Raw genomic sequence first — 16,504 nt, 5'->3', positions numbered from 1 at the left:
TGTCCTGTTTGGTTAAAAAGCAGGAGCTGGTGACTTTGCTTATGACAGACTGATGTCTTGAAGGCTTTGGTCAAAATCGTACACACAGCAGTGAGAAGAAGGGGTTAGGGCAACATGATATGATGTACTGTAGCAGTCTCTCTTTCACCGCAGTCATGTTGACCACGTAAAGAGCTTTGATTCTTTACACTCATTACTTTCTGTTGCATTGCATACAGGGGCAGACGAGTTACTTATAGCATATCTTTAAGATGAGTTCTGTTTACATTGTGATAGTAGGTTTCTGATTTCATGGCTCTATTTGATATACTTGTGTTGCACCTACTTTTCATCTGTATTGTTTTTGAAGGAAAAAGGTCAGACATAGCCAAAGAACAAATTACAAGGAGAGGACATGAACTAACTTGAGTTAACTTATTTTAGCACAAAAATCCACTTGGTTTAGAGTTTATTGAATTAAGAAATAATCTCATAGGTTAGAATTACTCTGTTTACTCAAAAGTCTTAGAGGCCACTCAGTCGATATCTGTGAAATGAAGGCATATTATGTTTCAGTGTTGTAAGATTAGTTTAATACTACAGAGGCGCCGGTAACAGACTTACTTCTCCCAAAGAGACCAGCTTATAGCACATCCTGGCACTTACACAGTCCTTTGAGTAGTTTTCTATTGTCCTGGTTAGATCGTTGGGGGGGGGAAACCACAGTCCAGGGAATGTCTTAATCTTTCTGAAAAACTTGACCGAGCTTGAGAAGTTGAGATAAAAAGAAACTGCCCAAGTAATTAAAAAAAAAAAAACAGGCTGAGAGGGAATCGTGTTGACAATGACAAGCCAGTGAAAATTCAGGCTGAATTCCTAATTTTTAAGACCCTCAGAGTAAACAGTAAGGGATTACCTTAGATGTAAACAAGGCGACAGTGTAACAGTGAACAAAGCAACACTGTGGTTTGAGTTAATATCGTTTCGAGAGCCATTAACTGTATCCTTGAGTTTAACTGCATGTTAGTAAAATATAGTACAGTAGGTAAGATTTATCAGAAAAAAAAGTTAAGATCTCATAAAGAATTCATCAGCCTGATACCTGAAGTGTATACAAAGCTTTAAGACCTTAAAGTTAACATCGGTTTAAAATCATATATTTACCGTGTAGTTTAACTAATTGATACATAAAGTTTAATTATGATTCTTAAGAATATGCTAAGGTGTAAGTTTCATTTGTCCAAATCACCCAGAATGAAAAACTTTTTAATTCAGTGAAGCAGCAAAGGGGCGGGGTGACTCACAGAGACATTTGATTCATTAAGTTCTTGTTAGTATTATTTTACGATATTGTATTAAGCTTACTATTAATAGTAATGGTAGAAACTGTTGATGTTTTTCTTCTCTTGATATGAAAAGGTCTTTATGCATTTATGTAGAATCCCTTTTAAGGAGTGATAGGAAATCCTTATTTTCAATGGATGCACTTAAGCAATTGTACCAACCTGTCGAAATCACACATTGAGCAAGAAATGCATTTGAATGTAAAAAAAAACAAAAAAACAAAAAAAAAGACCACTCAACTTAATGCACTCCTTATGCTTATTGTTTTGTCAATTTACAAGTGAGCTTTAAGTTTTTGTTTGTTTTTTGGAAAGAATTTGCGACAGGTTTTCAACGTAGACTATATTTGAGTTCTTCCACATACATTTATAGAAAGTAACTTAAAAAGAATAAAAAAAAACATATTACAGTTTCTCAAATCTATTTTGCTAACATGGGTTATTATTTCATAGAAAGCAGAGGAAAAAAAAAAGTCAGTATCTGGATGTTATTTATGAAAAGTTAAAAAATGAAGCAACATATTTATGAGTAACCTCAAGACATTTTGTTTTTTAATTAAAATTACAAGAAGTTAATATATTTCTAAACACAGGGAAGTCAGTTTCTACTAATAAGTAAAATGAGAAAAGAAGTTTAGAAGTTTTATTTATGAAAGTTATGGATGCTCGTCTTTTCCATGTACTTTATTGTAAATGAAGTAAATGGAACAAGAGTTCCCCATAGCTTAAATTTTAACTTCAGACATGCACTACGTCAACATCAGTGCATTCACAATGGAATAATTACAGAAAATAATATAATATTTTTTAGAATTTGGAGATATTTTAGTCACAGAGCATCAATTTTGTGCCTCAATTATATATTTTTCCTGCATCAGCATTCTTTGTGCAGTGCTGCTTGCTGTAACCCCTTTCTCCCCTTCAACTAACCCCATGTTACTGACTGAAACACATTACTCATTTCCTCTGTAATCTAAACTCGCTTTTACTTATCAAACGTATAAAACATGTTACGACTGCAACGCTTGGAGTGAATGAGGTAGCTGTGACCCTCTCGTCAATAGGGCCACACATAACTTGTACACACTTTTCATTCATACATTTTCTACATCTACTACTCAGTTTGTGATCGATAGCAGCAGAGCATAATCAGCTTAAAGAAAGTCTTCATGAGAGACCTTCCCTAATGTGTTAATTGGGGGAAGCGTGCGGATTGAGCGGAGGCATCTAGGAGAGGACAAGAGCGCACTGCGTAGTAGATCTATGTAACTAGATGCACACATATACACAACAGATTCATTACCGTACTAGGTTGCATGTATGTTGTATGGTCACTTAGACAGGAGAAATGGCGCAGGTCCTGTGTTATCCTTGAACGACAGCGCACTTGGGCTGTTTCTCCTCTGTAGATTTTCATAGTTGGAGCCTCTTTGGAAACTGGAAAGTTGATATGAGTTTGGAGCCAGGCAAAGAGACCATTTCAGTCCCCACATAAAAGTTGGAGTTTGCATTCTCAGTTACCTGATAGTGATGAAAGACTGTTCACACCTCATATGAATTAACTTGAAGTTCTTAGTTTGTGTAAGAGTTGATAGAGATGAAATAAAAAGAAACTTGACAAAAACACTACAATGGCACATTTTCTGCTGCATGTAAAGGATGGGGACTGAAGTGGTGCTTGCTGGTGAAACTCCCAACCTTTTCCAAAGAGGCCAATACAGTCTGACAGTTTGTCTTTGGTAGCGTTTCCAATTTTTCCAGCACAGTAGAGGTGTTTCATACCGGTCTAATAGTGGTCGTAGTGCATTAGTTTTTGGGCCAGCATCACCTGGCATTAGTTTCTGTGAACAGTGAAAGAGGGTTGCCACTGTGGCCCTCTGTGGCTGACCGTCAACTTTGATGGATGGAAAAAAAAAAAAAAAAAAAAAGAAGTCTTTGAACTCTGTTACAGTGTGCCATGCCCTTACAAGGCATGTGATATTGCAGGTTTATTTCTTATAGCACATGTTTTTTTGTGAATTACATTTTTTGGAGACATTTTTATTATTATTATTATTATTATTGTATCTGCGCCATGTTAGTTCTGGTTCTTTGTTATTTTTCCAAGATTCAAGATGTATTGTAAATGTTTCTAATAAAACAAAAATGAAATGATCTCCAATTGAAATAAGTGGGTTTTTTTTTGGTTTGTTTGAAGGAGGAGTTCTTATGGCTAAATTGATCCTTTGATGATAATGACTATTCATATTTTAATTTCAGTGATCAGAAGAACAGTATCATTTTACAGCACTGCAAATATCTTGTTACTTTATCACAGTGGACATTAAGAATTGAATTATAATATAGCTATGTCAATATTGTGTGATTAGCAATCATGGTACCTCAAATCATGACTCATTCAATTAATTCTGCCCTTTAGCAGATTCACTAATGAAGACACCAGCTACTTCCTCCCTTCCTCGTTTTAAAACATTGTGAGGAGACATGAGAAGAGGCAGGCTATAACAAATGAGATTTATTTATACATATGCAGTCCAAATATACATATATTAGAATAAATGTTTAAAAAGCCCTAACCTACACCACCCAGTTCAAAATCTGTGAAGTCAACAGAAGTCAGTGTTGATGTAGAAACACATCAGCAGGATAAACGCCATCTGTGTGCCTAACCTTTGGATTTAATCAAGCCCCTCCCAACACTACCATCCATTTCTCCTTTTCCTCATCTATTAAACTATTAGATACTAACAAACCCAATCCTGGCTCCCGAATACAACCCCCGCCCCCTCAACAGGAAATAAAGACAAGTGAGAGCGAGGGCAGACCTCAGGGAGATCCCAGAAGGCAGAGTCCTGTTCCAGTTATATACAATGTGGAGAGAGACAGAGAGGAGTAGGTGAGCAGGCAGTGGAGGATTTCACTTCCAGTAAAACAAGCCATCTCGGGCACATCAGAGATCACAAGAGCAGGGCAGGGCTGAGTGCCCTCACTACCTCATCCCCTGAAACATTATCCATCCATCCATCCATCCATCCTTCCATCCATCCCAGCTAGCAGCCAGTAGGAGCAGCAGTGCAGCGTTGTCCATGCATTTAAACTTAATCTCTTCCACTACATCCAAAGGTTCAGAGATGAGGTGAAATGGTCATCAACAGAGCCAACGTTGCTATCCCACCTACATGTTAGCAGTTAACATATCCACTAGTGATGCCGCTATCCCATCTTATTTAGAGTTAACGTTGTACAAAGCTTGCAAGAGCATGTGTCATCTGCAGAGTACAAAGTGTGCACAGCGCAGGAAAACCTTCCAAACAAAGATCAAAAGCAATCAAAGAGAAATTACATGCCACTGTTTGGGAGGGATGTTATTTTGCTAAGTGGCCTGGTGGAATAAAACTTGGACCAACCAACTTTGACCAACCAGTGCATTTAGGAAGAATTACTTGAAGCCCTTGCTCCTTCCATTAGTGAGGGGACAGTTGTCCTTACAAGCTTCTCCACGTACAGATTTGATTGCAGGTAAAAGCAAAAGCAAAAGCACCAAAAGCAAGAGAGCTCCCTTTGCAGTGAAGAATTCAGCGGGGAAAATGTGAACCAAGCAGTGTTAAATTGCAAACCCTTTGGCCTAACCAGACCTTAATCTAGTGTTCAATAAATATCATCTGGGACACTGTTGTCTAAATATTATACATTTTGGAAAAATGGGAATGACAGTGGCGACAGAGGGGTTGCAGTTTAGTCCTCTGGATGTGGATTTTTTTTATTGCTCAATATCCTGGTAGTGGGGAACTGAGGGGAAGCATTTACTAGCTTGTAAAACAGAGCTTTCAAAGGGAGGACAGTTTGCAAAGACAGAAATTGTGATGAGATACAAAAGGGACCTTATAATGCTTTAAATTTTTCATTAGATTGTGAATCAATTCTGATCATGTACCTCTTTCAAAGCTACACAGGGTTCACCTCCCTCACAACACACCCCGTCTGCTTATTTAAACTTCTTTACTATCCCTCCTTCACTGATCCCTCTCTTCATACTGTATTAAGTTTTCTTAACCAGACAGTAGACAAATCAACCCCAGTATGAGCGTCCCTCTGTAAAATGGTTATTTCTACCTGTCTCTCCATTTTCCCTGTCCATCTGTCTGTGCCTGTTTGTCTATGTGGCTGTTTCTCCATTTGCCTGGAGCTGAAGGAGGAGGTCAGTGATAAGGTCTCAGTTGGACTGGCAGCAGACGCCCTTGTTGGCTGAGTTCTGGGTGGGCTCGACCGTGATGGGCACTACGTTGGAGGCTGGTGAGAAGTCTGAGTCGCTTCGCCCTGACATCTGCCTCTGTGACACGATGTTGTAGATGGCTGTGACGGAGAGAGGGGTGAAAGGGAATGAGTTATGTGTAGATGCCTATAAATCCAGCCAACAGTGGGACATATTGTGATAAGGACAAACAGCATGGCAAAACTGAACAACAACTGTTCTATCCAGACTCCTGGCAGCAGTGCAGGATTCTTTCCATCCTAAACTGGCATCCTTATGTCATGTGGCAGCACCCAGTCTCATTTTAGGCATTCCCCACAGCTACAAGATGTGGTGCCTTTAACATTTAAATTGCAATAACTTAATAAATATAATACAGTATTGGTCTATGACTTACTTCTGTCACCCTGCATGCTATTTCTGCTAAGCAGAAAATACAGTAACACTACGTATTTAGCAGAAAATAGCTGTTCAAACACACAAGTGAACTTCAGTGTAGCTTTTTTATTGTTCAACCTTCATCATCTACTTCTTCAAGGATTCAATAAAAGTCTGAATGCGAGTTACCTAAACTTTGGCTTAGACGGGTGGTCAGGTGATCAACTGAAGAGCGGAGTGCAGAACTCTGATCTGATTTCCAGTTGCACACTGCCACTTTAACTCTAAACTACAGCCAGATGTGGAACATAACTCCTGAAATAAAAATTGCCTATGAAGCAAGAAGGTTTAAAGCAAAACAAGACTCCTGGCTGACCGGGACATGATGCCTCGGGTGGTAAAACTATAACTCGTTTTTATAGATCCTACACAACACCTGCTGTGCCTGTATAGACAATAACACAACAATATCACACTTCCTGACCTACGATTGGTCTGCCGCCGATATCTACACGACATTGTGTCGACTCCACTCAGTCTAAAGTTCAGTTCTTACTGGCCTGCTAATACACTGCTAATTTCCTCTCTTCTCCTACCTTAATGAGTTAATTAGCAGTGTTAGCTCAATGGGACTTGTTGGTTTGAAGTTTCTATGAATCAGAAATTACTCATAAAGCTGTGGTGTGGGAAGAATGGCTCATAGAGCTATAGCAGAAGCAGAGGGGAATTGAACATGGAGCAGAAGCTGAATACCAACAGTAAGTGGCACATACTTGCAGACTGATAGCCCCTGGAGCAATTGAAGTGGAAGCACCACTCACTGTTGGATTGTCCCTTTCGGCACTCCAGGGGTTGACAGTCACAACAATTGCTTTTTTCTCCGTGTTACCAAATCTCCAAGATCAAACGCATTTATAAGTGTGGCTATAAGCCTCCTAGGGAAACTGCTCATAGACATTTACTTGAGGAAACATATCTGTGAACCAGTATCAGAATTTCTCTCTTGAATAAGCAGATGCAAGGTCCAGTGGGTCAAAATTTATTTTTGACCACAAACAAAGACCAGTGCTTAGTGGTTTTCTGGTGATTGTCTGTCTTCATAGTGGCTCTCCCCAGGACTGATTGGCTGAGTGGTTTTTCAGTGTGCCAATTACTCACATTTTTTACCTTAATAAAAAAAAAAAAAAAATCAGGTGGTGTTCCTGCCACAGACTACACAGCAGTGATGGACACAAAGAACTAATTAGATGGATTTTGCTGCCATCTAGTGGCAGAAGATATGTGTTGTTACATAAACCATCAAAGTATGGATGGAAATGCATCACTTTAGGACAAATACTGCATATATAAAGTATTATCATTAATTGGCTCAGAACCTTTACACATCAGTCACATTCAGGATCAAACACTTTCATTCTGTGATCTGATGTAAACACAAAAAAGAAAAGAAATGTGAAATTCACCTGTGAGAATAGTTTGGAAAGCCAGCTCCACATTAGATGAGTCTAACGCTGATGTCTCCAGGAAAGACAAGCCATGCTTCTCTGTAAAGCACAAATGCACATAGTCCCACAATTAATTATTATAGGCCTTTATTATTTTTTACTTTCATAACTACACTGAGTTGAGATGTACTGTACTTTTGTACTGTGCTGGCATTAACAGTGCACTGATTCAGGATTTGATTTCTTCTAAATAAATCATTCACTCCAGGGTTTTCCCCAGAGAGGAGAACTGCTTTGTAATTATAGAAAATTTGATGGGTTGTATAACAGCTGACTGGTCTGCTCTGTAAAGAATATAATGGTTTATATTCTGATTAAACAAGAGAAACTTTGGAATCAAAGAATATGGTCTGTAAGGAGGTAAATATCCCATTAAAAAGGATTATACTGCAGTATTATACATTGAACATAATAATGATTAACATGTCAGTTTTATACAATTCATGAGTTACCTGGTTACTCTATAAAACAGGCCCTTTACACAGCACATATTTTGTCTTGTCATAGTAGGAAAAGCTCAGATGTCAGTTTTGATAATGACTTCTGTTCTATTTAAGTGTCCCAGTAAGCCCTGACAGTGTGACTGCATGTAGGCCAGGACCAGGACCCTGAAACTGAAGCAGTGTGCTGGAATTCATCTTATTCATTTTATTATTTACACCTGTGCTTTTCTAACTGCCAGATTTCAAAACGTCTTCTGTAAAAAAGGCTTAGTAAGGACAAATTCCTCTCTATTTTTTAGTATATTCAATTTTTTTATGTTGACCAACCCACAAAAATATATGATATGGAAGAGACATTTCACATTTGTAAAAATGTAACCAGTTGATGGTAAATTGATTAGCTTTAGGTTTTACACTGCTGGTTGGACAAAACAAGACATTTCATAACAGGAAGAAATTGTACAGTTTATAATTTTCTGATCCTTATAGACCAAAGAATTAGTCAAGAGAATAATCATCAGATTAATTGATCATGAAAGTAATCGTTGTTGCAGGCTTCACTGATGAATCCAGTGTGAAAACTGAGATCATTAGGTCAATCAGAAATCAGTGTCAACTGATTAATTAGTTAATGAATATGTTGTCTCTGAACTAACCATGTAACTCTGTCATTTTGTAATCTGTACATTCCAATTCCAAGTATAAATGAGATCATGAATACAAATATAAAATTATTACTATCACAGGTGAGGATAAATGTCTCACAGTGGCAAAAGTGAGGCATCAGATTGATCAATAGTCCCTGCTGTGTTCTTCCTCTCGTGGCATTATCATACACTTTGCATAGATGCCTCCACCACATGGTCTTTATGTAAATTGGGCATCATAAATTTGGTATGTGATATAGGAAAAACAAATCAGTACAAAGGGGAGGCACTAACTGGTGAAAATGTCACTGATATAGCAACAGTGATGAGTTTCTTTACTTTCATATGAATCAACAAGATTCAAGTATTTGACTCTCTTCCAGCTTATCCTATCGTGAGTCATTTACCAGTCAAAGCAGGTGCAACACTGAATTGGACACAAGCCAATAAACTCAAGGGCGAGCGCAAAAATGTGGCCCAACCACTGTAAAATAATTAGTGTCAAAAGGTTGACAAAATTATACTTAAATGAACCGAAAGGCTTCCTGTAAAAAATAAACCTGCTCTGAAACAAAGCCTTGAAATTCTCAAAGGTCAGAGATAAGTGGAGGATTAATTCATTTGAATCAAGCCCTTTTTACCTTATGCTGTGCTTTATGTGCTAAAACACTTTCAAGCCAAGGGCATATGCCATTTAGTGGACACATTTACGCAAAATGCCTTACGGTATCACAGTGCAAACATTCCTGATGTGGAAATGAGCATGTTAAATTGGCAGTGTTGCAAGTTTTAAAAAGCAGCCCAAACTAAACAGAGAGAAAAGGTAAGACACTAAGTATAAGCATTAATTATATTCACTATATGCAACACATATGAAATGTTATAATGTACTTTAGGACCTAATTAAAGCAGCTGGGGGTCAGTTCATCTCATATGCTCATTATCGCAGCTTTAACCTGGTGATAATCTAATGAGGTAGAGTCCTAGCACCTCACAAGCCAAGACAGACTACATACTGTGCATAATGTGCTCACACAAAGACACGATGCCATTACAGTGACAATACCTGCAAAGGCCCTGGCCTCATCTGTGGGCACTGCCCTTAGGTGGCGTAGATCACTTTTGTTTCCCACTAACATGATGACTATGTTGCTGTCTGCATGGTCCTGCAGCTCCTTCAGCCAGCGCTCAGCGTTTTCATACGTCAGGTGCTTGGCAATGTCATAAACCAAGAGAGCTCCAACTGCTCCACGGTAGTACCTGGACAATGTAAGAGGAGATGAAAAAATATATAAATTGGAGTAACAATTTGTTCTTGTTACAGCCTGTTTGTTTCAGGATTCTTTGCGGGTGTGTCACATGGGCTCAGCCAGCTCTGTAGCAAAGAACGTCTGTTCAGCAACAATGGTAGAAACAGAGAAACACAAGAAATAAAACCATGAAGCTAAAACAGCTGCACACAAAGCTCATAACGCAAGTAAACACTGAATGACATTGCTTATTTTAATGAAAGACTGGCTGTGACTCACTGTCTGCTTCCTCAGTGCCTGTGAGGGGTTGACACTGTACATGCCAATGCCAATGTGGCTGCAGCATCAAGGAAGACAACGCAAAAAGAAACAAATGTTGGGATGGGAACTTGACTAAGAAATAAAGAGGAAGCTGTGGTTAACAAAACACTTCCTGCCCCAAGGCAAAAGGGTGCGTTTTATGGTTTTTTTATCACTTCTGATCATATCTGTCTAGCTATTTCAGGAATGGGTAAGTTGCTCAATCGATTGATAATGAATTTAATTCATCAAAGAGGATGAAGTCACTGTTCAAGTTTCTATTGGTTGGAAGTTTATATCTGCTAATATCCCATCATTTTATAATACAGCCAAAGTTCATGTGACTGTGAATGACAGCTCTGACAAAAAGTGGCAGATGAAAGCAAATACATGAGGTGTGGCTCTGCATTGATAAGATGGTTGTTTGAGCTGATGCATATGGATTTAATTAAAAAGATCCACTGTTTTCTTCAACTCAGCATGTACTTGTGTGAAGTGGATATCTCTGGGTATGTGAGGAAGCGAGTCGGTGCACGACGGTGTGATCCCACAAGGGCTTTGATGATTTGCTCTCTTGTACTCACGCAGAAGTGATAGCTCGGTATCGCTCCTGTCCAGCTGTGTCCCAGATCTGAGCCTTGATGGTCTTGCCTTCTACCTGGATGCTGCGCGTGGCGAACTCCACCCCGATGGTGCTCTTGCTCTCCAGGTTGAACTCATTCCGGGTGAAGCGAGAAAGAAGGTTACTCTTCCCTACACCTGAATCTCCGATCAGCACCACTACAGGAAAAAAGGGGGATTTCAGACAAAGAAAGAGGAACAATCATCAGCACAGCCACACTGTGCAATGTAAACTTTACCTGCAAGCAAATGTTTTTGGGACTTTTTGGCTTGACTCACTGGTACAACAGAATCTCATTTTCAGTGTGTACAAGGATAATGACAGCACAGCATACTTTTTGGCTGCAGCTGTAAAGGGAAATTCATGGTAGACCTTTGGTGTAATAGTTTATTAAAGCGCAAAAAAGTTGAACAAGATGGGTTGACTTTTTTTTTTAATTAAATTTGATTATCATTTCTATTAGATTGCCCAACGTAGCACATGTGTGGCAGACCAGAAACCTAGGGGACTCCCACTGAGTACTCAAAATATTATAACCACCTGCTCTTTTCATGAAGCATATGCTTGGTAAGAACATGAATACAGGTGAAACCTTTGATTTTCTGCAGATTTCATCCATCAAATGTACTTAAAGAAAAATGTTTTAACCATGGAGAGAACTGAGACATAGATTATACAAATCAATAGGCATAAATGAGTTGTCCTGCTGTTTAAAAGCTTTATATAAAGGTTTAGACATCAGCTCCTAAAATGTGCACTCACTCTAGTATCAGCCAAAACTGTGCTGTAGTTTGTACAAATGCCAAACACAAAATGCAGTCAGTCCTGTAGCTATACATAAACCCTCCTCCAAAATCGCTTTAGTTAGTATGGCCACCATTTAACATTTCCCAAACAAAACATAAAAATCTATCAAATGTATCAAATCTATCAAAAAATGCGTTACATTGACTCTGCTCGTAAAAAGGCCTCGTTTTGGTCTACATATAAACTTCAGTTGGGTTTTTACTGACATAGGTGTAAGAGAGGTTAATGACTACGTTTACAACTTAGAGTGAGCTGTCCTTTTAATGCATAGTGCATAATTATGACAATAAAAAAAGGCCTTCATGCTATGTCCTTCACTGGGTCTCATACAATCTACTGAACAAGGCAAGATGAGCGTAAACTACTTCCACAATTGTCAGGTGAGTCAGTCTGTCAAAATGAACCTTCCACACCTGCACACCGCCCTGCTATTAGGAAATAGGAACTTGTTATGGAATGTTGAAATTAGATTAACAAACCAACTACTGTGTCTACACATGCTTTTAAGCAATGCTGCTATTTCTTAAGGGAAACTATGTGTATAAGTTTTTCAGTGTTACTACAGTGTAACAGACACAAGTAGAAACATGTCCAAATTAAGAGCCGACTTATTTAGACTTGAAATATAATAAAAATGCTACTACATGCTAAAAAAGGCAGCACTATGATTCTCCATTTTGTCTAACACAAAAGATCTTAGGCGGAGGACAAAAATCATTATGCAACCGTGTCATCTGCCATCAGACAGGTAATATCACAGCTTCATTACACACCCATTCACTAACTCTTTTGTTGGGTTTGCATTCTTTAGCTGAAAAGATATGACACCTCTCTATTATATTATACAATCCCTGCACCCAATAACATAGCCAAGCCTACAACTGCCTGAATGTAGGAATGAAACTCACCCCTAGAATCTGAGTCTGAGTCTATCTTCCTGCTCAGTGAGATTAATTCATATACTGATATCTCCTGAATCCCTATAAATGGAATAAAAGATCACCATCCCATGTCCAATTCCAATTTCATCACATCCATTTTTCTGATATTAAAGCAGTGTATAATGCTCGCTAAAGCAGGCGATCTAAAAGAGATACCTTCTATTAAAGCAGGATAATTATTTTTTTATCAGTGCTGATTTTATGGAATCAAATGCATCAATGACATTCAAAAAAAAAAAAAAAAAAAATTATATATAAATATATATATATATATATATATATATATATATATATATATATATATATATATATATATATATATATATATATATATATATATTCGCTGAAAGATGGCTTTAACAAAATTTACTTTTCAGATGAGCTGTGAGAGGAATGGGGTATGGTTTCCGCAGGACAGCAACATGACTTCCTGTACTCTGTGCTGATGTCTCCATCAGTAGGGAAAGGTTTATGTGACTCACTGAGAGTTCACCCTACTTGAGTCATGCCATCCAGCAGCGAGGGACAAAAGGAGGTTGTAGGAACAAAGGAGAGCCAAAAGAATAACGTTAGCACTTTCTTGGTTTAAGCGAAGACTGAATGGCAGCTGATACCTTATCAGTGTCCTTGCATTGCTGCACATGATTCTGATAAATTCGCTATTTGGTCACCAGAAACCATGTCATTTTATCCCTGGATGGGGAAGTGAGTGAGCAAATCTCATCTTCTCTGTGCTCTGAAAGAGCGCTTCTCTGTGCCACATACACGCTTTTCATGCAGGTATTTCCAGTTTGACAACACATGCTTGTTTAGTGTTCTATATTTGAACAGACCATGAGCACTTCATTTCCCCTTGTTTATGACAAAGTACAACTACCAAGTACTGTTTGTGCCAGATAGCCATTTTGGAATAGCTACTTTTCCCCCTACTGTAGTATCTTTGGCACCAGATAACACTTTGTGGGTTAGTGTTTCTGCCAATTGTGCTGACGCTTAAAATTATCTGGTCACAAGCAAGCTTTCTAATTTATGTACGTGGCTTATTTATAGGGCTGCCACTAAAGGTTATTTTAATTTTTTATTAATTTGCTGATTATGTTTACAATGTAACACTAAAAACATTTCCAGAGCTTAATGTGAAGTTTTCAACAAAAAGTCCATATACCCAAAAATATTTAGTTTATAATGTTATGTGACAAAGACGAGAAGGAAATCCTCTCATTTAAGAGACTGGAATCAAAGAATAGTCACCACTTTTTCACTAAGCTGCTTGGAAAACGATTAATCAATTGTCAAAAACAGCTGTTGATTATTTTTCTGTTGATTGACTAACCGACTAATCATTTCACCTTAAACTGGTTGTTAGAGCATATCAGCAACTTTAATAGTTAGAGTGAAAGTGGTGCAATTGCTGGATCAAGTGTTAGGTATTGATATAAGAGGAGAGGGACACTCAGGGTGATTTCCAGTCAACCATGAAGTCCCCAGGTGGAAAACAGACGAACCAAACTCTCATTTCTTCTGTAGACGAATCTGTTTAACTCTGTCCTCCTGTCACAGTTTGTGACCCCTTGTTGACCAACGCCGCATCCCAAGATGATTGCATCATCGGCCTGAAAGATGATGAGTCTACAGCAGATGCTGCTTAAAGCAACACATAGGAATCCCTGTAAGCCAGCAAAGAGCTGGATGGTTATAACGCCGTTTAGTGACTAAAATCTCGACCAACAACAGTCAAAGTCGACAGAGCTCGGAGCAGGTGCCTTTGTCTCCATGCGGGTCAACACTTCTGACAACTCGGCATCAAACGACGCTCACAGGCGAAGCGTTGGTGTCGACGCCGAGCTACACAACTTAGCTAAAAGATTTTTTTTTTTTTTTTTTTTTAAAAAGCGACTCACCTTTGAAGAGATAGTCATATTCGTCTTCTCTGTTGGTCATAGTTTCTCCTCTTCGGTGATTTTGCTCTGAACAAACTTCTGGTGTGTATCTGCTCAGCTGCTACGAGACCAACCGACCGACCGACCGACCGACCCCCCCCGGTTCACGACTTTAGCCTCACGCGACAGACGGTTACTTCTCTCTCAGACGACAACAGCCCTGTCAGAGGAGAGGAATATGACACCGCTGTTGTTATCGAGCATAAAAACTCCCCGACGGCAACTACTAGCTGGAAAACTTTCGCCTCGTCTTCCTCACCCTCTGTCACTTGCCATTACCGAAGCTGCGACGTAACGTCAACTCCTTCGTCCAGCCCCTTCTTCGCTCCTATTGGTCAATAGCCGATCGACACCTGTCACGGGCGTGGCCGTGATTGGTCCGCTCCGCCGTCGTTCATGATTTGGCCGCAGTTCGTTAACTTTGATGACGCCACAACAGGTAGGCTAATATCAAGGCTCAGGTTAGCTAGCAAGAGCGAAGCCCGGCAGGTAAACAGTGGTGTCAAAGGTACCGCAGCGCAACAGGTGTTACACAGTATGATTACAGTTATATCAAACAGCGTAGAGCTAACCCAGCTGTTTAGTTTGGGATGATGGAGAGTTTAATATTTCAACACATAAGCTACACTCATTAACTTTGCTTACAAACACGTATCAACCTATGTGTTAAAACGTGGTTAAATGCAGTGTTTACTATTTTTTTCACCATGCCTCCAAAAAACTATTTAAATATAACAAAACATATAGAGCTGCAAAGATTAGTCAGTTTAGTCAATTAGTCAATTTATCAAATGACAGAAAATTAAGGCAAACTGCTGCTAATAGAATAGACGTTTTAGTTTTAGTCACGACAGCAAAAATGCCAAATACTTGCTTCCATTTATCCCCCTAAATGTTAGGATTTGATAACAGGCACAATTAACTGTTAGTTGCAGCCCTAAAAACATGAAATATTTCTTTTATTTGGTGTAATGATATTTCATGATCTTTTCCCTATTTTGTCACTTTCATCAAATATGCAAAAGTTTAGCGCAAAACAAACAAAACTCTTCTAGAAAAATGACTGATTTTGCAGTCATTATTTAAACACATGCATCACTGGAGTCTGTAGGTTCTCAAACAAGAAGGAGGTTATTAGCCAATGTCAGCAAAACAAGAGTTAATCAAATCTCTCTTCTTCTTCCTCCTTGTCCTTTTGCAGCAAATAATTCAAGGTGAACTGCAGGTACAGTGCGCAGTCTATGGTGCACATAGTACCTGCAGTTCACCTTGAATAACATACAGTTTGTTTAGTGGATGTCAAAGTAAGATACAGGGACTCCCATGGACTGATGTGAAATTTTTTTAAGGACGCCATTCCCAGTTATTTACTGGAAGCAAATATTTTGTGCGAGGGTTGAATGAAAATTTTACCATTTCAAGTCGAAATATTGAGTTCATTTATTCATCATGTATTTTGTTGTAAAGTTTACAGGTAGATACTCAAAGTGGCACTAAATACCGTGAAGTGGTACGGATTCGATACTTCCCATCCAAAGCAGGTCAACAATGTATGAAATATCACAGTCTCTGAAATTGTTCTTCCTTACATCAAACAGCAGATGTACCCTTAAAGTGAATGCTTAAAGCAGTTCAGTTTATAATTAGCCTATTTAGACAAAATGTTTTTGTTGCATCACCTGTATTACTTGAAAAGAAACTATAAGAGGCTAACACTAGATGCTAAGACACAGATCTTGAAATGTGGGATATAGAAACATGAGATAAAAACAAATGTACCATATTTATTATCTAGATAAACCATTAAACCATTCTATGCATTAAACAGTAATATATAGTCTGAACAGTAATGATGTACATGATATCGAGCAGTAGTTGGTATTTTCCCAAAAATTAAACACTTGGCAGCACCGAAAAGCCCCTGAAATCACTCTCAGCCTTTAATGAGTCAACATCTGAACATGTCAATAATATGCAGTTTCATTGATTTACGACACTGTCTTCTAAAAAAACAAAGGTGCAGTACTCCTACCACTGGAACACTCCTATGGGTGTAGGTACAGGTGACCTCTATGGTTACTGAAGTTGGAGGACTGG

The 16,504-nt window shown here is 38.6% G+C and overlaps 1 protein-coding gene across 1 annotated transcript; it reads right to left on the bottom strand.

Annotated features, from left to right (window-relative positions):
- Positions 1-3,822: 3,822 nt before the first annotated feature.
- On the bottom strand, positions 3,823-14,709 carry rab11al (RAB11a, member RAS oncogene family, like). The gene is made up of 5 exons (XM_071468395.1): positions 14,369-14,709; positions 10,682-10,877; positions 9,614-9,807; positions 7,416-7,496; positions 3,823-5,675 (listed from the first exon to the last, which is right to left on the bottom strand). Exons 1-5 carry the CDS (start codon positions 14,406-14,408, stop codon positions 5,536-5,538), a joined length of 651 nt encoding a protein of 216 aa, XP_071324496.1. The 5' UTR covers positions 14,409-14,709; the 3' UTR covers positions 3,823-5,535.
- Between the last annotated feature and the right edge of the window lie 1,795 nt (positions 14,710-16,504).

The sequence above is a fragment of the Trachinotus anak genome, unplaced genomic scaffold (assembly GCF_046630095.1).
Source record: "Trachinotus anak isolate AG129_WGS33_773 ecotype Australia unplaced genomic scaffold, CSIRO_AGI_Tana_v1 ptg000032l, whole genome shotgun sequence".
NCBI classification, from domain to species: Eukaryota; Metazoa; Chordata; class Actinopteri; order Carangiformes; family Carangidae; genus Trachinotus; species Trachinotus anak.
Note: the sequence above shows the minus strand (reverse complement) of the source record. Positions and strands in the feature narration are given on the sequence as shown.